The sequence below is a fragment of the Hylobates moloch genome, unplaced genomic scaffold (assembly GCF_009828535.3).
Source record: "Hylobates moloch isolate HMO894 unplaced genomic scaffold, HMol_V3 SCAFFOLD_5, whole genome shotgun sequence".
NCBI classification, from domain to species: Eukaryota; Metazoa; Chordata; class Mammalia; order Primates; family Hylobatidae; genus Hylobates; species Hylobates moloch.
In genome coordinates this window covers 86889246-86910134 of record NW_026652280.1, presented here as the reverse complement: position 1 = coordinate 86910134, position 20889 = coordinate 86889246, and the positions used below count along the sequence as shown (strand labels likewise).

General features: G+C 58.4%; 1 protein-coding gene across 2 annotated transcripts; it reads right to left on the bottom strand.

Moving 5' to 3' along the window:
• Nucleotides 1–375: 375 nt before the first annotated feature.
• Nucleotides 376–19294, bottom strand: ALDH3B1 (aldehyde dehydrogenase 3 family member B1). 2 transcript variants are annotated; one of them, XM_032153678.2, is made up of 10 exons: nt 19229–19294; nt 14140–14302; nt 10921–11031; nt 10665–10785; nt 10303–10388; nt 9778–9859; nt 7728–8114; nt 6837–7003; nt 3567–3666; nt 376–1927 (listed from the first exon to the last, which is right to left on the bottom strand). In XM_032153678.2, the coding sequence occupies exons 2-10, from the start codon at nt 14299–14301 to the stop codon at nt 1737–1739; spliced, it is 1407 nt and encodes a 468-aa protein (XP_032009569.1). In that variant the 5' UTR covers nt 14302; nt 19229–19294; the 3' UTR covers nt 376–1736. The 2 variants fall into 2 exon arrangements, with proteins under 2 accessions (XP_032009569.1, XP_032009571.1); XM_032153680.2 differs by lacking the exons at nt 10665–10785; nt 10921–11031; nt 19229–19294 and having other exon boundaries at nt 386–1927; nt 14140–14192.
• Between the last annotated feature and the right edge of the window lie 1595 nt (nt 19295–20889).

The following is a 20889-nucleotide window of genomic DNA, read 5'->3' as shown; positions in this document are numbered from 1 at the left end:
AGGACAAGGGCAGGCTCAGTGTGTGCAAAGGGGACAGTGGTTTGGGATTTGCATGCAGATGCCCGAGCCTCCAAAGGACCTGTGGGCCACAGGGACACCCTGGGGGAGTTGAAGCTGAGGAGTGGAGAGGGCTTTGGGCTGGTCAGCAGGTGCTCAGAGGAGAGGGGCTGGCCCTGGAGAGAAGGGAGGTCTTGGGATGGTGGCCCACACCTGACCCTGGCCCTTCACCAGGCGATTCCTGCATGCATGCCTGCGGAGATTCCTGCGTGGATTGGGGAAGTCCTGCAGCATTATAGAATTGTTACCCAATGCCAGGGGCTTGGTCCAGAGTCCTGTTGCTAGATGCACAGAAAGCAAATCACCGAGATGTAAGTATTGCCAGGGAAGAAGGCTTTATTCAGGTGACATCAGCCAGAGAGACAGGAGACGAAACTCAGGTCCACCCCTTTCCCCCTCCCCGACTAAAGTTGTAGGTTGATATAGTCTGAAAAGAAAGCAGGAGCCAAGGAAGAGGAGATGGCCCGCAGGCCGCAGGAGCTGCCTGTCATCGTCCAAATGTAGGTTTCTCAAGCATCCGGCTCGTTAGGAAATTGGGCCGGTTTCAGAATCATCAACTTGTTCAAAAGTGGGACTTGGGAGGTGAGAAGGGTTGTCAGACAGGAAACCCTGTATTCTGCTTTGGCTGAGTGGATGGGGCCCAGGAGGATGAGCAGGATGGGGAAGAGTATGACTTGTAGTGGGCACCGTGAGGATAGAGTTCCAAGCTCCTCTGGCATGGTCTGGAGGGAAGGGAGACCCTATCGCATAACTACAGCCCCACCTGGCTGGAGAGAAGAGGGAGGTGGCCTCGCTCCGTGCCACCCACCGAGAAAAGATAGGACACCTGGAGCTCCAGCTCAGCAATCCCCCAATCCCTCAATCCCTCAATCCCTCATTTCATCCTTGCAACAGTCCCAGGAGGTTTTTTTGTTTTGTTTTGTTTTGTTTTTTGTTTTTTTTAAGGCAGAGCCTCATTCTGTCACCCAGGCTGGAGTTCAGTGATGCGATCTCGGCTCACAGCAACCTCCACCTCCTGGGTTCAAGCGATTCTCCTGCCTTAGCCTCCTGAGTAGCTGGGATTACAGGCATGCGCCTCCACGCTGAGCTAATTTTTGTATTTTTAGTAGAGACGGGGTTTCGTCATGTTGGCCAGGCTGATCTTGAACTCCTGATTTCAGGTGATCTGCCTGCCTCGGCCTCCCAAAGTGCTGGGATTACAGGTGTGAGCCACCGCACCCAGCCAGGAGGTATCAATGGTTAATTCTCTCCACTGAACAAATGGAGAAACTGAGACTCAGAGAGGGCAGGGATGGCCTTGGATGCAGTGATTCCATGGTGTGGTCTGAGTCAGATGCCAGGGCCCTTCGGACGCCCGCCCCACAGGAGAGGGGTGACTCAGAGGCGCCATGTCTGTCCTTTTCTCCTGAACATGGGTGGTTGGTGCGGGGCCAGGGGGTGGGTCACTGCACTGTTTCCCATGCCTCCCACCTCAGCTCTCGTGGTTGGGAGCAGCTGAGGGAGGAGGCTGAGGCAGGGAGAGGGAAGACCCAGGAGGGAGGAGGCAGGTGCTGCTTTGAGGGGTGCCCTGGAGCCTTGGCAATCCTTTTCCTCTTTGGTCCCTGGGGCCCAGGCCCCGTCTTCACCAGCCGCAGGCAACAGCGGTCATGGTGGTCTCTGGCCTGGGCCTGGGGAAGGGCTCAGAGCAGTGTGCAGCTGCAGCCTCGGGTCTCCATGGCCACCAGCAGCACCCTCAGGCGGCGCGGCGTTTGCGGCGGGTAGCGGAGGGCATTGAGCTTCTCCATCCCCGGGCTGCGCAGGAGGCAGGCGCGATGGTGGGAGAAGGTGTCAAAGGAGAACTTGCCGTGGTACCGGCCCATCCCGCTGGCACCTGTACAGTGGCAGAGAACACAGGTGGTCAGGCCCTGGGGGTCTCCCAGTCACAGACAGTGGGGCCTAGGCGGGCTACTTCACCCCTCAGCCTCAGTTTCCCCATCTGTCCAGTGGGCTGATCGTGAGGCACTGTGGGTAAAGGGCTTAGCCCTGAGCTTGACACCAGCTCAGTAAGCCTTGGGGACACCAGATGCCAGGGCAAGATAGGCAGATGGTGGTCAAGGGCATGGATTCCAGAGTCAGACTGCCAGGGGTTAAACCCTGGCCCTGCTGAAAACAATCCGTGTCACCTTGGACTGTGCCTCAGTCTCCTCTGCCGTGGGGTGACAAGGGTACCTCTCTCCTAGGGTTGTGGTGAGGATTGAGGGGATGTTGAAACCCCTGGACCCAGTAGGTGCTGTGTGCAATGAACTCTCCTCAGTGTCTAGGTTGGGAGGCAGACGAAGCCCCAGGCCAGGGCGTCCAGGGCACAGCCTGGGTGGAGTGGGGTTGGTTGGGGGGCTTCCTGCAGTGAGTGAGCTCCAGGGATATGCAGTTAATGAGAGGAAGAGGGTGGGTGGGGGCAAGAGGGACCCAGGCTTGGGGAGCCTTAGAGGTGGGTGCCATGCGGTGTGTTAGGGACCTGGGCAGAGCTCAGGCTGTGGGAGCAGCAGGCGGGGGAGCCGGGGTGGGGCCACGGCCACCAAGAAGGGTCGGCTCGGGGCCCTGGGAGCCGGGGGAGGCTTTCTTGAGGGAGCAGCAGGGTCAGATGTGCCCACAGACAGCCCTGACTCTCCTCCAGGGCAGGGAGGTGGGTTGAGGAGGCTGGGGCTGGGGCTGGGGAGGCAGCTAGGTGGGGTCGGGGGCAGCCACCCAAACTCGAGCTGAGCCAGGACAGCAGCACAGGCACTGTTGTGGCCCTGGCTGCCCTCTAGGAAGGGCGTGGACCCACCTGAGGCAGCTTGCCTGGCCCTGCCATCGTTCACTCTGGTGCTGAGTGTGGACAGGTGGCAGGGCTGCCTGTCACCTGCCCGGGGCCTACTGTTCACTGAGGAGGAAGTGGGCTCAGAGAGGGGAGGTGTCACCTGCGCCACAGGGCCTTCAGTGCATTGCTGGGACCATCTCTGAGGCTTCCTAACTCAGAGGCCAGGACTCTGCAGTGGCATGGGGGCTGCTCTGGGGGGTGGAGGATTGGCACTCATCCAGGCCTCTCAGGGTGGGGAGGTGTGGTACTGAGAGCTGGAGGGGGGATGGGGTTAGAGGAGCAGCTGCCCTGGAGTAAAGGACGCCGGCGGCATTGCTGCTGAGGGGCAGATGCCAGGTCATGCCGTTGGAGAGAAGAGCAAATAGCATCTCAGTGGGCAGTGTGATCATAGTTGTGTGGTATTTTTAAAAGTTCACTAAATTGTGTGTCTGTGCAGAGATGGTCTAGAAGCCTCCACTGCAGACTTTTTTTTTGAGATGGGGTCTCACTGTGTTGCCCAGGTTGGACTCAGACCCTCTGGGGTGGGGAGCAGGATGCGGGTTCTGGGGTGAGGCCTCCTTGCCTGTCCCTCTACAGTGAGGTGGGGCTGGGGTGCTTTGGCAGGAATGTATGCAGGTAACACTATTGCAGTTTGACCAAATGGTAACAGAAGGGCAGGGTAGCAGGCACCTACCCACTCCTCCAAAAGGCAGGCTGGCCAGGGTCATGTGCATGAAGCCGTCGTTCCCACAGAAGCCCCCGCTGCTGGTCTGGGTCAGCACCCGCTTGACCACCTGGGAGAGAACAGGATGTGCGTGAGGCCGCCTTGAGCCCCATCAGGATCCTCAGGACCCAGAGCCTGTTCCGTGCTGGACTCCGTGACACTGATCTTGCCTCAGAAAGGGTCTGAGGCCACCGTGTCAGCTGAAGGGCCTGTGATGGTACAAGTGGGGCAGGGGGTTGTGTAGCAGCTCCTCATGGAGCTTCCAACTTGGGACCTGTTTCCTGGACGTCTGCTCATGTGTGGTCCATGCTGGGGGCACAGACTCTTAGGCCTGGGGGTAGGGTCAGGAAACCTAGTGTTGCTTGGGGACATGGAGGGTGTAGTGGCAGCAGGGCAGTGCTGGACAGTAGGGAGGCATCCCAGGGGAGGAGTGTCATGTGCCTGCTGAGTGGAGGGACAGGGAGGGACAGAAGTTGTTCAGGCAAAGAGGGCACCACAGACAGAGTGGAGGCTGAAGGGCTGTGTGGTGTGAGCACAGGGACACGAAAACATAATGATGTGGTCAGATTTGCACTTTAGAAACAGAAGCTTGGCCCTTGCTTGACTTAATAAAGGACCTTCTTCCTCAATCTGTAGGCTTATTTGAAGACTGAAAGGAAAAAAAGATTGGTAGACACTAAATTGTTGCTGCACAAAAACTTTGGTATATTTAGTTGCAATCACTGTGAACCTCTGATCACAGCTGGGTCAGGGCTTGTCTGATGTGGGGAAAGTGGACTCCCCCCAGTGGATTCAGACATCACTTCATGGCATGAGACCAGCATTACCCACAATCGCAGTGGCAGTAGATGGAGGAGATGGAGCAGAAGGCAGCAGAGGGCGTCCCATGTAGTACAGGCAAGCCACCTTGTGCATGACTTGTGTCTTAGGTGTGGCTGTGTGTCCTGGGATCAGTTCTGGCTGGTCAGAAAAGTTTGAAGCCAGATGACTCCACTGTCAAAAAACCTCTGTAGAGTTTTCTAAAGGTGAAAGTATCCAGATGAAGCAGGGCTCCTTGGAGGAATGGCTGCTTCTGGAGTTGAAGCAGGGGAGATACAAGATGAGCCTGGAGCTGCTTGTAGCACCAGAGGGGAAGGAGGTGGTCACAACCCAAGAGGCTGGGACATCTTATATGGGCTGCTGAGCCCAAGCCTCAGACAAACGACACGACCTTGGATTATAGCCCCTGGAGTCAAATAAATATACCTGATCCATAGTGACCTAACTAAACAATTCAAGAGATGAATCTTTCTTACAGAATTCCGGGAAATAGATGTAGATACTGCTGCTAGCCAAGAATACTGTATCCAGCTAAGACTATGCTTCGTAGATGAAGAAATAAAGCCTTTCCCAGACAAGCAAAGGCTGGGGGAATTTATCACTGCTAGATCAGTCCTGCAAGAAATGCTCAAAGGAATCTTAACATAAAAACAAGTTGGTATTTGCCATAATACACACAAAAGTACAAAACTCGCAGGCCCTATAAAACAATCATACAAAGGAGGAAGAGAAAGGTATCAAATGGCAATACAACAGAATTCCACCAAACCACAAATGGAATAAGAAAAGACTGTATAAAATAACTAGATAATAACTAACAATATGATAGAGCAGCAGAGAGCTTAATTACCCCCACCTGGTGAGGGTGAGGTAGCCTTAGAGACTTGCTTCCAAATAATAAAGAAACAAACAATAGTAGCTTCCCAGGGAGACCTTGGCAGATACCATCCTGACCCAGTAGTGAAGGTTCACTAGCCATGTGTGCATCTCAGGTGCCCCTGTTGTGGTGTGAGAGGCAGGCTCACCTCTGTGGGATTCTCTCCTAAAACTGGTAACCCTTCTTTAATCATGAGAAATACACGGGAGGCTGGGAATGTTCTACAGGAGACTTGTCCAGCACTCCTCAAGCTGAGAGGCTTATTAATACAAGGTGGGACCTTGGCTTGGATCCTGGGGCCGAAAGAGGATGTCAGTGGAAAAATTGGCAAAATCCAAATAAAGTCTGGAGTGTAGTTAATAGTAAAGCACTGCTGTCACATATTTTTTTGGGGGGGTCAGGAGATCCTTCCACCTCAGCCTCCCGAGCAGCTGACACTACAGGTGTGTGCCACTATGCACAACTAATCTTAAAAAAAATGTTTCATAGAGACGGGGTTTTGCTATATTGCCAGGGCTGGTCTCAAACTCCTGGGCTCAAGCAGCCCTCCCACCTCGGCCTCCCAAAGTGCTGAGATTACAGGTGTGAGCCACCGCACCCAGCCCTGCCATCACTTTTTTAGTTTTGACCCATCTAAGCACCATTAAATGGGGGAAATTAGGTGTGGGGTACATGGGAACTCTCTGTACCATTTTGGCAACTTTTCTGTAAATGTAAAAGTATTTCCCAATACAAAGTTTATTTAAAAAAAGTTCAAGTGGCTGGGCACGGTGGCTCATGCCTGTAATCCCAGCACTTTGGGAGGTCGAGGCAGGTGGGTCACCTGAGGTCAGCAGTTCAAGACTAGCCTGACCAACGTGTCAAAACCCCATCTCTACTAACAATACAAAAAATTAGCCGGGCATAGTGGCACACGCCTGTAATCCCAGCTACACAGGAGGCTGAGGCAGGAGAATCACTTGAACCCGGGAGGCATAGGTTGCAGTGAGCCGAGGTTGTACTATCGCACTCCAAAAAAAAAAGTTCAAGTGGAGGGAATCGAAGAACTGGCTGAGGGCCGGGGAGGGTGGGTAGGGACTGCTGGTACCTCTTGGTGTTTTTTAATCTGAGGACTCCGCCCTTGGGCCTCCCAGGCTGCCTCTGCAGCTTGAGCAGGGGTGGGGGATCAGGGCTCATTCTTGGACCTGCACCTTTGGGTCATCCCCGACTCGTTGCCTGTGCCTTCAGAGTCAGGCTTGAGGGGTCCTGTGGCCACCAGGCCCCGATGTGTAAGAAGAACAAAGGCAGGGGCTGACCTAGAGGAAACACTGGACCCTAGAGAAGACCCCGGGAAGCCACCCACTGAAGGCCTAGGAGAGTGGGGTCCAGACTGGGTACAGGGTTGGGGTGGGTGAGGCTCAGCTGCTTCCAGGAGAGTGGGCAGATGGAGCCAAGAGGACCACCATCCCAAAGTCCTGAAGCCACTGGATTTTGGTGGCCCCTCTGCTGCCACCACTTGCACTGCCCACCGCAGGTTCCTGACCCTGTCCAGCCCTCACCCCCACCTGGCTGCTGTTGGAGAAGGCGTACAGGGCCAGGGGCTTCTCCCGCCGGTTGATGAACTCGATGGCCTCGTCCACGCTCCGTACGTTCACGATGGGCAGGATGGGCCCGAAGATCTCCTCCTGCATCACAGGCTCCGTCTCCTGCACATCCACCAGCACCGTGGGGGCTGCGGGCACCAGAGACGGCTCAGCCCCGGGGCCAGAGTCAGGACCGCCCCCAGGGGTGGGGGTAGAGGTGGGGACAGGGCCACGGGCCAGGGCTCCAGGCGAGGATCCCAAGGTCTGACTTCCCAGGGCTTCAGGCTTTGGAGTGTTTAGGGAAGAAAGTCTCCCCACAGCCCCCCAGAAGGGACCCTAGGGCTTCCCCAGCCTACTCAGGGCCTGTGGGGCTCAGAGAATCCTCCGACCTTGGTCTCACAGTCAGGGGTGATGGGATCTTAGAACCTTGGAGTTCGTGAGGCAACAGCGTCCCGGAATGTTGCAGCTGCAGTGTCCCCTGAGCTGCTGAGCCGTACGGCCCAGGAGACTGGGGGCTCAGGATGGGGCCGTCGGAGTTTAGAACCTGAGGATCATAGGCTCGGAGAATTGGAGGTTACGGCCTTTCAGGACAGCTGGTGGTGGGATGGGAGTTCATCTTAGCACCCTGGGCCCTGGAGCCCTGGGATCTGAGCTCAGCGAATCCAAGGCTGAGGGACCAGAGTTTGGCCTCGTGGGGCCACAGGCTCAGAAGCACAGAGACGGCATCATGGCACCGGAGCCGTGGCTCAAGGCCGGGCTCTGGCAGTGGGGCCGGGTTTCAGGTGCGAGTCCAGACTGGTGGCCCAGCTGTGGGCCCTCCAGTGAGGAGGGGTCTTGGCCCAGGTGGGCTGTGGTAGGGGCAGCAGGACTCACCGATGTAGCGATCGCTCTCGTCACTCTGGCCCCCAATCGCCACGCGGCCGCAGCCCAGCAACACCCGCAGCCGCTGGAACTGTTTCTGGTTGATGACGCGGCCCAGGTTTGGGGAGCTCTGGGGGTCGTCGCCGTAGAAACGGGTGATGGTGCTCTGCAGGGCGGGCAGCAGCCTCTCCTGCATGTCGGGGCTGCACAGGACGTAGTCGGGGGCCACACAGGTCTGGCCGGCGTTGAAGTAGCGGAACCAGGCCACGCGGTTGGCCACGGTCTGGGGGTCGCAGTTGTCGTCCACGTAGCAAGGGTTCTTGCCCCCCAGCTCCAGGGTGACAGGTGTCAGGTGCTTGGCAGCAGCGGTCATGACAATCTTGCCCACACGAGGGCTCCCTGGGCGTGGAAGGAAGCCAGAGTGGCCAGTCAGTGACCGGGACCAGGCAGGATGGCCCAGCCCAGAGCCCGCTCCTCTCTGGAGAGGTGGTGGAGTCAGCGGGCACCAGCCCTCACCTGGCCTTTCCTTGTTCCTCACTGCCACCCTGCAGCCCAGGGCCCTCCTCATCTTTCACCAGGACCAGCTCCTAAGCACAGAGTCTCAGGAGGGAATGGTACATGGCTGCTATCGGCCCCCAGGGTCCTGAGCCAAGCCCCTTGGCTCCTCCCACCTCTGCTTCTGACCCTGGCTTACCCTGCAGGGGACTCTTTGCAAAATGCTGCATGGAACCCCTCCCTACCCATCTCCTTTGGAAACTTCGGGGATCCCTTATCACCCAAGGCTGGAGTCCAGCTCTGTCTGTGGCATTCAGGTCTCTCTTCTCTAAACCTAAACCTGGAAGTTCTGCCACCTGCCCAGACCTTTTTTCCTGACCCTTGAGGTGGACTGGCCCAGGCTGATGCAGGCGTCCCCATGTCCTGCCTGGCTCGGCCTCACCTCTCCTCTGTGCTGGCCTCCAGGGGCCCAGCAGTCTCCCCATGCACACAGCCTTCTCTGCCGTAGCCCTGTCTGGGCCTCAAGGCCTCCTCTCCAGACCTGACTCGGGACCACGCTGCTGCATCTGTGGGGATGGCCCTGGCATGTCTCCCTCTTGTGGTCAAGGATTAAAGCCGGCAGGAGCCACTGTCTCTTCTCTACTCTCACCCCTGCCCCATCCTGGCACAGTGCTTCCTGGGCTCTGTAGTTCCTTCCGGGGCTCCTTTTGCCTTTGCTGGGAGGTGGCCTGGTCAATCCTCCCGGGCCTTTCCCCATGACTGCCTCAACCTGTAAGGCACAGACTCGCCTGCCAGCACCACTGTCTTCCTCCCACTCCCTCTGCCCCTCACTAGCTCAAAAACTCGAAGCTGGGTGTGGTGGCTCATGCCTGTGATCCCTGCACTTTAGAAGGCCAAGGCAGGAGGATTGGTTGAGGCCAAGAGTTCGAGACCAGCCTGAGCAACATAGTGAGACCCTGCCTTTACTAAAAATACAAAAAATTAGCCAGGCGTGGTGCTACATGCCTGTCATCCCAGCTACTTGGGAAGCTGAGGCATGAGCATCACTTGAACCCAGGAGGCGCAGAGGTTGCAGTGAGCCAAGATTGTGCCACTGCCTGGGTGACAGAGCAAGACTCTGTCTCAAAAAAAAAAAAAAGTGACCTCTGGCGTGGATTTCACCAAGGGCTTGTGTGCACATTCCAGCCTGTCCCCATCCTGGCCAGCAGGGTGACCCTGGGCAGGACGCTGAGGCCCAGTCCCTCATCTGCCTGCAGAGAGGGCTGTGGGCACCAGTAGGGTGGTGTCTAAGAGCCTGGGGGCAGTGGGGTCATGTATGAGGGTCTGGGGGCAGTGGGGGCAGAGGCTATGGTTCCTGATGCTGTGGTTGGCACGGTGGGCTGGCCCTGGACATGGGACTCCATCCCTTCCTAAGGGGTCCTAGGGGTCCAGGACTGCTTCCAGCCTGGTCCAGAGAGAGAGAGAGGAGAATTCAGTCTCCCTTGTGGACTCCCAGAGTTAGGGACAGGACCCCTGAGCAGCTGTCCTCCCCGACCCCAGCCTGCCCCGACCCTTGTCCCAGCCTCACCTGTGAAAAAGATGTAGTCGAACCTGTGTTCCAGCAGCTGCCCCGTCTCCTGGGGCCCACCCAGCACCACGGCAAAGCAGCTCTGCAAGGCGGGATGGGCGAGGCTCCTTCTGGGACCCCAGCTCTGAGAGCCCAGGGAGCAGCCCGCCCTGCCTGGACCCTGCCCTGACTCCGCCCTGCCTGGCCTGACCCAGCCAGGGCTCTAGGAGGGTTGGGTGGAGGCAAAGTGGGGAGAAGGGAGCTCCCCAAGTTTCCCTGGCATTGGCAGGCCCAGCTTGGAGTCCGGCTGGCGCTGGAGGGGGTGATGCCAGGGCCAAGTGGAGACAGACACGGGACCCCTGGGCAACAGGCTGCCCTCGCTGCTCCTCAGAGGGAAACTGAGGCTGAGAGGGGCGGTGACTTGGTCAAGTTTACACAACTCAGAAGAGGCAGGATTGAGGTGGGGACTCGGCCTTCCATGCCAGGGGCTGCTCAGCCCTTGAGCCCTGCCTATTCCCGCTCTACCTGCCCGGCAGCCCTGCTCACCTGGTCCAGGTATCGGGGCAGCGCCTCGGCCAGGACCTTCTCGACGTTCTTGCTAATCTCTGATGGCTTCAGCACCACACAGTTCCCTGCAGGGCAGCGCAGGGAGAGAGCTGGGGGAGGCATAGCCCACTCCTGGTCTCCACACACCTGCAGGGCAGGCATCGGCCTCACCCACTTTCAGACGCAGAACCTGGTTCAGAGAGGTGACCTGACGGGCCCAGGGCCACACAGCCCGGGGACGGTGGACCAGACAGTCCTCTTTGCCACCTGGGCCAGTTCTCCCATGTCCTTCTGGGATCCATGGGTGGCCCTGAGGCCTCGAGCGGGGAAGGGTGGCCGGAAGGGGCAGGCCCAGCTCTCACCTGCAGCGAGGGCACCCACGAGGGGCACCAACGTCAGGTTCAGGGGATAGTTCCAGGGCGCAATGATGAGGACTAGGCCAAAGGGCTCCTTCCGGATGAAGGCGGAGTCCAGCTGCGTGGCCTGGGCCGGGAGCCGGGGAAGAAATTAAGTGCTCAGCACCCCGGCCCCTCAGCAGCCAGCTCCCACCCAGAGGGGCCACCCTGTGGGAGCAAATATCCCCTGAGCCCCCCGCCTGCCTCAGCCCAGCCGGCTCACCAGGTTCTTGGGCACACGCTCGTCCTTCATCCAGGCCCGGAGGTTCCTGAGGGCCAGGGTGACCTCGCCCTGGCTGATGGCAACCTCAGACACCTCCGACTCGAAGGCTGACTGCAGGAAGTGGGTGGGGTCAGGGTGGGCCAGGACTCCCAGAGTGGGCAGGAGGGCACAGCCTCCTCCAGGCAGGGCCTGCTTCCACAACTCATTCATTCATTTTCATTCATTCGTTCACTCACTCCATGTTCAGTGCGTGCTTCCTGTGTGAGGTGCTGTCTCTGTGCCAAACAGAGGGACCTGCCCTGGAGCCGACCTTGCAGGGGGCAGTCGGTCCACATGAAGGTGAGAACCCTGGCGGCTCCATTAGGACGCGGCTGTGCTAGGGAAATCACGGAGCAGGGTGGGGGTGGAGACTGCTGGAGCGTGTGGCTGTGGGTGTGCACAGGTGTGCACGTGTATACATCCACATGAGCATGTGTGTGTGTGTGCTGTTTTTACAAAGTGGTCAGTGCAGGTCTCCAGGCGGCGGTCACATTGGAGCAGTGACCTGAAGGCAAGGAACGAGCAAGTCGTGGGTACTGGGAGGCGGCATACTGTGGGCAGAGGCCCTGGCAGCTGCAAAGGCCCCAAGGTGGCTGTGAGCTTGTGCTGCTCCTTTTTAGCAAGAAGCAGAGTGGGCAAGGTGAGGGGGCCAGGCGGCCGGGCAAGGAAGGACTCCTGAGAAGAGCAGGAATGGGATCTGACTTAGGGTTTTTTGTTTTTTTTTTTTAACTTTAAAAAAGTTTGTTTTTTGATTTGTTGCAGAGTGTCTTGCTATGTTGCCTAGGTGGGTCTTGAACTCCTGGCCTCAAGCAATCCTCCCACCTCGGCCTCCCAAAGAGCAGGGTGGAGATTGGTCTGCAGGAGACACAGGCACAGCCACCCCTAGGTAAATGCGGTCAGTTCCCACAGCCCAGGGGCCAGGGCCACTGTCAGGCTTCTAAGCAGGAGTGAGGAGACTCGAATCAATAGGGACATTGTCCTGCTCTCGGCTAGCCAGTGCTTCCTGCCCTCTGCACCCCAAGGGAGGAGAGACCAGCCAGGCAGCAGGCTGCAGGCTGCTGGAGAACAGGTCAGGGACACTGGGGCCAGGCTGTCCCCTGCCTGAGGCAGCGCCTGAGGTTATGGGGTGCAGGCTCTCTCGGTCAGGGCAGAGGGAGATGGGCCAGTGGGGTGCTGGATGGGCCAGAGGACCAGCGAAGCCCAGAGAAGGGGAGGCCCTGCCTGAGGTCACTCAGCGAACCAGGGGCAAGGCCAGGGCTACCGCTCAGCCCCAAGAGGGAGGAAGACGTCACGCCCACCAGCACCTCCCAGCCACCGAGGCTGGGCGAAGGTGCCTTCCACACGGACTTTCCCACAGCCTGTGCTCTGGCCCCATGAGCCTGGTGGCCTGCCCACCACGCCTCCTAGGTCACCTGGAACCTGACTTTGGGAGACTGGGCTATTTTGAGCCAGGTTCAAACTCTGGCTCTGCCCTTCCTGGCTGCATGCCCTTGGGCAAGAACACACTCTCTCTGAGCCTCTTCTGGGGGCCACTGGGTATGGTTGCCCAACCAGATTCACCAAGGTGTTAACTGAGAGGGTGCACGTGATGCTGGGCAGATGCTGCTTGCTGAGGGTGGGGATGGGGGCTGACCAGGGCCAGAGGGAGGGACCAGGTTGAATGTTCTGGGCTGCTGCTCCCTTTGTAGGGCCCCGCTCCTGCAGCTGGGATGGGAAGGCAGGAGGTGGAATCTGAGCCGAAGGGAGAAAAGGGACCAGACAGACGTCAGGTCAAGTCTCATGAAGGCTGGCAGGTGGCCCGTGGCAGAAGCTCAGTGGTGGTGGGGGAGTCAGTCCCCAGGGAACCCAATGGGCTGGGGGAAGGTCTGAACACTATGGCCTTCAAGGCAAAGGGAGGAGACATTTTGTCCAGAGAATAGTAGCCGGGGGCAGCCCCTGGGACAGATGTCCTGAGGCAGGGGCAGGTGTCCTGAGGCAGGGGCAGGTGGTGTCCTGAGGCAGGGGCAGGTGGTGTCCTGAGGCAGGGGCAGGTGTCCTGAGGCAGGGGCAGGCAGGTGCATGGGCCCTGATGGGTGAGGGGTTGGTAGAAGTGTGTTTCTTGGGGTTCTGCCTTGGCTTCCCCTGGGATTGGGAGGGGCTGAGGCCCCAGGCCTTCAGGGTCCAGACAGAGGCCATGATGCCTGCAGTACCCAGAGAGAAGGCCAAGGCCTCACAGCCTCCAAGGCCCTACATAGTGTGGCCCATACCCCAGACCTCATCTTTGCTGTCTCTTCCTCTCCCACCCCCCACAGCCATGCTGACCTCCTTGCTGCTCCTCAAGCAGAAACGCCCAGCACCTCCTGCCTCAGGGCCTTTGCACATGCTGTGCCCACTGCCGTCTCCCCAGCGTCCATGGGGAGCCTCCCCCTCCATCTTCACGTCTCTGCCCCCTTCTCAGAGAAACCTTCCCTGACCCCCACATATACAACAGCACCCTGATCCTGGCCCCCTCTCTCCCCTTCACCCTGGGTGTGTCTCCAGGGCACATATTTCAACCCAACATGCTGTGTAATTATTATTTTTAATATTATTATTGAGATGGAGTCTCACTGTGTTGCCCAAGCTGGAGTACAGTGGTGTGACTTTGGCTCACTGCAATCTCCACCTCCCAGGTTCAAGCGATTCTCATGCCTCAGCCTCCTGAGTAGCTGGAATTACAGGTGCCCACCACCACATCCAGCTAATTTTTGTATTGTTAGTAGAGACGGGGTTTCGCCATGTTGGCCAGGCTGGTCTTGAACTCCTGGCCTCGAGTGATCCGCCCACCTCGGCCTCCCAAAGTGCTGGGACTACAGGTGTGAGCCACTGTGCCCGGCCTTGCTGTGCAATTATTTATTTGCTGTTTTATTGTCTCTGACAGAAGGTCAGCTTCGTAGGTGTGGGAACTTTGTTTTATTCTCTGCTATATCCCCAGAGCCTAGAACAGTACCTGGCACATAGTAGGTGCCCAGCAGATAGTTGCTGCATGAATACAGAAATGAGTGACTGGATGAATGTGCAAGAGCGGCTCTGGCCTAGGGGAGGAGCTGCTTTTAGCCCCACTTCATGGAGGGCGCAGCTGTCTTCATCCCCTGCTGTCCCAGCTGCCCTCCATGCCCCCCTGCCCCAGTGCACCCTCTCATACCCCCAACCCCAGCCCACCTTGTGCAGGTCCTGGGCCAGTGCGTCGTGCAGAAGCTGCTTGTTTTCTTGCAGGAAGCGGCCCAGGCCTCGGAGCTGCGCAGCCCGGAACTCAGCTGGCCGTGTGCGCCCCGCGTGGAAGGCCTCCCGCAGTCGCCGCAGCGTGTCCTCAAAGGGGTCCATCCTGCCAGATGGGGCGGCATGAACTGGGTGGCCAGGGCTGCCCCTCCTGCATGGGCACCACCCAGCCGCCCCAGGGTCTGGGCACTCCTGACCTGCCTGCACCCACAGGGGCTAGCAGACACCTCTACCTTATACACACACAGGGACCCACTCAGATGACCCCACAGGGACTGAGGTTGCCAGCAACCCCTTTCACCCAACAGTGAGCACTCCCAGACACACATGAAGACCTTTGCACCACTCCCCTCTGCCATGGACCTGGAGGCGGCTGCAGGACTGGGTGTGGGCTTGGGGACAGCTGCTCCACCACAGCCCCCGAGGGTGAGCAGGCAGGCAGAGCGCCACGCTTCTTCCTGCCGCACAGAAATTAACCCCAAGCCATGGCCTCTGCCCTGCCCTGATGTCCCTCCTGGAGGCGGGGTGGCCTCACCCCTGCCAGCCTGAATGGGGTAAGCAGAAGCTTGATGAGTAGAGGGGGTGTCCCACCCACTGCCACCATGGCCACCACCTTGGAGCACTCCAGACACAGAATTCTCCGTCTTCCTCTGTCCCCAGCCTGGGGGCACTGCCCAGGGAGGCCAGGCCAGTGGGCAGTAGCCTCCTCTCCCTGTGCCTCAGCTTCCGCAGGAAGAGGGAGAGAACACCTCGGGCCCCCTGGAGGCCCTGCTGCCCACCCTGCCGGGGCTGTGGTGCTAGGAGGTGGAAACCGCTGTGGGGGAGAGGATCAGTGCAGGGGAGAGGGCGTTCCTGCCTCCGTGCTGGTGCCACCCAGAGCTGGCAGGCAGGGTAGGGGCCTAGACATTCCCCTGAGCCCTGCCTGTTTACTTGAAGTTCATCGGAGGAGCACTCTGACGCACTCGTTCCTCGGCCTGGTGCCAAGGACCTGTGGGGACCCTTTTCTCCTTCCCTCTCCGAGTCCCTTTCCTCCAGATATCAGCTTGGCTGATGCTTCCTCCAGGCAGCCCACCCAGATTATGCCCTCATCCACTGTCACAGTGGCCCCTTGACTCTGCTCCCCACCGTTCTGAGTTGTGCCATGTGATAAACATCTGGTTACACTCTACCCACCTCCCAACCCTGTCCACATCCCCCTTACTTCCCCCTCGTTAGACTGGGAGGCAGGCCCCTCTGTGCCTACTTATTTGAGACCTAGTGCTCAAAGCCTCTCATGTTACCGGCGTAGTGATGGCACCTGCCAGCTAATGATGAGACCACACAGTCGGTTCTGAGCCCAGGGCCAGCATCGGTGAGCACAAGGCTGTGGGTGATTGTGAAGTGGCCACCTTGAGGGCGGGACCTGCTCCGGTCTGCAGGATGGCCCTGCTGGACCAGTGTGCTGCTGAGAGCCTGGTCGGGAGCCCCAGGCCAGCCCTCAGCTGGAGTAAATTGGGGGGGCCAGGCCGAACCCACCATCTTCCTGCTCTGATTGGGAGAAGCTGGGCAGCTGCCCGCACCCAGGACAGGCACCACGGTCCCCATAGTGGATGGCTCGTCACGGGAGCAGGACTGAGACCCAGGAGCCAAGAAACAGCCTCTCGAGCCATGAGGTCTGTCTCCGGGCTCTGCCTCTTACTGGTTGTGGGACCTTGGGCAAGTCACTCACCTTCTCTGCCTTGGTTTCCTCATCTGTGAAATGGGGATGCTAATGGCACCTGGTGTCATCGTGAGGATTAAATGACATCACGCTGCATAAAACATTTGCTGTTGTGCTCACAGAAAGTACTCGACAAAGGTCAGCTCTGGGTGTTTTGCTACATAGCCTGCAAATATTTAAATCCCCCAACTCCGCACTCTCCTGGGTCCTTCTCCATTCTACTCTCACCTTCAGACTTCTGCCAATGGTCAAAGGCAAACCACGCCTGCACCTCCCTCGCCTTTTGTAAGAATCTCTGCAGAAACCACAAAAATGCAAGGCACCTAACGTGAATGGTGGACCGTGGGCCGGGAGCTCTGTGGGGGATGGAGTTCTGCATGGAACATTGCAGCAACCCTCCTAGCAACACTGAAACCAACTCACCAGGGCCACAGGACACATCTCTCCCACAGGGCAACCAGCCCTGGCATTGCTCCTATGGGTCACTCACTCTGGACCGAGGCCCCCAGGGAGTGCCCAGTGGGGGACGGGGAGCTGGGCAGGACCCTGGCAAGTGGAGAAGCCAAGGCCGCCTTCTGCCTGAGATCGGGGGGATCCTGGGCCTGTGACCTCCTGAGGGTGCTGGGCAGCCATTGTGGACACACAGAATAGGGAACTCCTCAATCAGGCACTGGGCTGGGGGCCCCCAAGCCCACCCCCGCGGCACCCCTCCCACAGTGTGAGGTCGTAAGGAGTGTGATCCCCATGCCTGCCCTCGCTCATTTCACCACCACGGCCGCCCACTGAGGGACCACTATTCACCCCACTGAAGGAGATGGAGGCCAAGGCTCAGAGAGGGCCAGAGCTTGCCTGATGCCACCCAGCTCCTCACACTGGAAAACCCAAATCCAGAAGAGCAGAAGGCTACCCACCTCAGCTCCCACCTCCCTCACAGTCCCCTGGGGATGGGCAGCCAAGTCCTTGGGGGAAGGGACACTGGGCTGGGGCCTGGACGCCAGACCCAGGGCCGGGTGGACTCCGGTAGGCCGGCTGTGGGAGGGGTGCCTGGCGAGGGGAGGTCTCTTGCTGTTTGGATTCCATTTCCTTGGCCTCCCTCCTCACCATTGCTGCCACTCCCCACACTGCTTAGGTTGGGGGTCTGAGACCGCCTCTTGCCTCCTGGGGCTGAGCCACTGAGGTCCAGGGGCTGATGGGCCCAAGGGTCTCTGGGGCGTGGCCCCCCATCACAGGTTGAGGCGCATCTAGCCCAGACCTGCAGCTTCTGGGGTGGGGGGTAGTTGCCACATCATTTGGTGATGAAGATAGTTGGCTGTTTCCTCTGGCCTGGGGGCCGGGGCAGGACCAGCCACTTCCCCTCAAGGCCACGGGCCTCTAAAAACAATACTCAGGTGCCCATGTGCTGGGCACTATGCCAGCCTGGGTGCTCGCTGCGGGTGCCCACAGGCTCTGGGAACAGAGTAGGGAGGAACGGGGCTGACATATCACAGGGAGTGAATGGCTGGCCAAGCCGCTGCCCCCAACCTCACAGCAGGGACCGTCCTACTGAGGGACTGTCCCTGGGCAGGGACCCCCCTTGCTTGTTCACACCCTGGCCCGTCAAGTGGGTTGGATTCCAAGGAAACGGAGGCTCTGCCCGTTCTCTCATTCTTCCTGCCTCAGTTTCCTCATCTATACCATGGGCCTTCTAAGAGCATCCTCCCAGCATGGCATGGCCTGGGGGCCCAATGACCTGGGTTTAAACTGCAGCAACCACATGTGTGAGTGAGGAGACCTTGGGCAGGTTGCTTGACCTCTTTGTATTCACTTTTCCCATCTGTAAAATTGGGCACTGCCTGTGGCACCGATACCACTGTTGGGGGAATTCAAGCACTGGGACCCTGGGACGTGCTCAGTATCCATGGAGGATGGTTGTACCAGAGGAGGGCTGGGGGAGGAGACCCCTGGGGCAGGGGCCTGAAGGGGCCTTGATCCAGGGTGGGTGTTGGGGAGACAAGGACATCACCCTAGAGACCCAACTGGGGATAGGGATGTGGTGACAGAGGGACTGAACATGGTGGGTAGAGGGCCTGGGGGAGCCCCCTCAGGGCAGCCAGAAGGCGGGGATCACTAGGCCAACTTCAGGGGACCCACAGGCCCAATACCGCAGGGTCTCCGATTCTGATCTCCTGCAGTTCAGTTTCATTAAACAAACATGATGAGAGGCTGTGGTTTTGAACTGAGCTCTTGTACTAGGCCCCAACAGACCAGACCAAACCAAAATGGAGGCACTCATGCCAAATGCCACATCATCAAACCGAAGCTTTAAGGAAGCAGACAGAGCCCAAAACAACAGACCAGTTTCTCCGGGAAGCAGGAGATTACAGTTCACCTGAGCCGGCATCATCAGGAGTCCCCTCTGCCTTACCCCTTAGAAAAAAAGCAGTCTGCAGCGATCCGGTATTAGGCGGTTTGGTGTTTCCTATTTTTCTGTTTCCTCCTTCCTGTCTTACCAACCCCCTGTTCCGCCACTGCCTGGTGGGAGCTCTCATTCCATTTTGTAGAATGGAGGCTGTCTAGATTCACTAAGCATGAATAGAAACCAATTTGATCTATAACCAAATGTGTTGTCATTTTGTCTTTTGATGGCCTTAAGCTGGATTTTCGTGAGGTCTCCCAAAGCTCAGCAGCCCCTCCCTTGGGGAGCCAGGGACCAGCGTATCCCCTCGTTTGTGGCTTGGGCCAACCCAGCTCCGGGTTACAAAGAGGCTGAACAGCCTCGGCTCCCTGATGGGGCACAGTTCCTGGGATGAGAAGTGCCTCCTGCAGGCGGGGCGGGGCTGGCTGGTCACTCCTTTCTTGGATCCTGACAAAGTCCATTGCTAAGAATGATTCATTCCCAGAGTCATTCATGGCCACATCCCCGCATCAGCACTGGGCATGCACGCTGGTGCCCAGGAAACGGCTGTTGCTGGAAGGGATACTTGACCCCTGCGGGGAAGGGGCGTGCAGTCCTTCCTGGGGCAGCTGGACCCAGAGCTGTTCCCTTGGTTCCCTTGGAGGGTGTCCGGGAATCCCAGGAAGAGGAGGCGGTGGCAACCCAGCTCGGACAATGGAAGGGTGCCTGCTGGCCAGGGGGGTGCCCAGGACCTCGCTGCCACTCCCCAGACCTGCCTCTCCTCCTTCCGCTTTCTCCCCCAGCAGGCAGGCAGATGAGCTCAACCAGGACACGGTGGCCCCTGAGTGCAGCTGCTGGTGGCTAGGCCCGCCTGGGCTGCCTGTAACCCGGAGTTGCTGAGCTGGACTCCGGCCCGACTGCTGGCCCACTACAGCCCCAGCCTCCCCGGGATACTGTACCTGAGGCTCTGCCAAGTTGCCCTTCCTCCTGGCTGTCCCGCTCTGCCTGGTGGCTCTGCTGTTAAGAAATGTCCAACACAGGGCCAGCCCCCGGAGGGGGCGGAGTTGCCCTAGCCTCATGCCTGACTCTGGCTCTGGGCGGGCTGGAGGCTGCAAGCCAAGATTTCACCACCGCCTCCCTAAGGGGCCTCAACATCTCCTCCCAGACCACAGAAAAGGAGTCAACGCCCAGAGGGCGCCAAGCTAGAGCCACACAGCAGGGCTGAGCTCTGAGCTGAGGGGCAGCCTGAGGAGGAGGAGTGGGGCAGTGGGCCCTGGGAATCCCGGTGTGGGGTGGGGAACTATTATTGTATTAATTATATTATATTATAATATTATGTGGAATGTTATGGCCCAGAATAGCAAGGAAGTCTCGACCCCCCACTCCCAGCCTTCCCTCAATGCTTCCCCTAAGGAAGGAGACCACTACTACTCCTGCTGCCCTCCTCCTACCACCTTGCCTGGTTTACAAGACAGGAAGAAAGAGAGAAAGCAAAAAGTTAGAAAAAAAAACAGAAGTAAGAGAAATAGCCAGAAGACCTTGGCGCAGCCACCTGGCCCTGGTAGTTAAAAAAAAGTGATAATAATAATAATATCAACCCCTGACCTAAACTACTTGTGTTATCTGTAAATTCCAGACATTGTATGAGAAAGCATTGCAAAACTTTCTGTTCTGTTAGCTGATGCATGTAGCCCCTGGTCACGTTCCCTGCACTTGCTCGATTTGTCACGACCCTTTCACGTGGACCCCTTAAAGTTGTAAGCCTTTAAAAAGGCCAAGAATGTCTTTTTCAGGGAGCTTGACTCTTGACGCAAGTCTGCCGATGCTCCCGGCCGAATAACCTCTTCCTTCTTTAATCCAGCGTCTGAGGAGTTTTGTCTGCGGCTTGTCCTGCTACACCCTACCCAAGACTCAGTTTCCCCTTCTGCAAAACAAAGAGGTCAGACCCAAAGGTGGCTGGAGTCTAGAAATACCATCTTAGGGACCACACCTCATGCCTGCTCCTCTCCCAGCGCCCTGTGCTTCCGTGTTCCTCCACACCACCCCATGGGCCACCCCATTCATAGAGCCTGTCTTTCCCCAGATCTAACATCTTACAAATGAGGAAGTGGGGGCAGAGACGGGGTGGGATGTGAACATGGGGTGTGTGTGTGGCAGAGCTTCTTGCTCCAGAGCTGGGGCTGCACCCGTTCCGGATGTCCCCTCTGCCTCCTAGGAGGAGTGCCTCCCTCTCTGCTTAGGACCGTGGTCATGGTGCCACGTGTCACCTTGGTGGTTCCTGTAGTCCCGATCCTCCTCAGGTTCGGCACAGGCAGCTGTGCCAAAGCCTGTCCCTGCCTGCCCCCAGCCCGCCCCGGATACACCTCTCAGAGCCAGCATGCTGCGGGGATGATGTGCAAGCTGCTGTGGGTGTGGACAGGCAGGGGACAGGGTGACAGGTGTAGGGGAAGAGCCTCCTCTATGCCCCTTCCTGGGCCTGCCGCTGCTGCCGTCTCCCTGGTGCCCTGGGTCTCCGTAGCTCCTGGCCCCGGGGCCTCTGGGCCAACGTGGCACCTGGGAGGTGCTCATCACGGCATCCCCCCCGCCAGCTCCCTGCCTACCTGGGAGGGCGGTGAGGTCT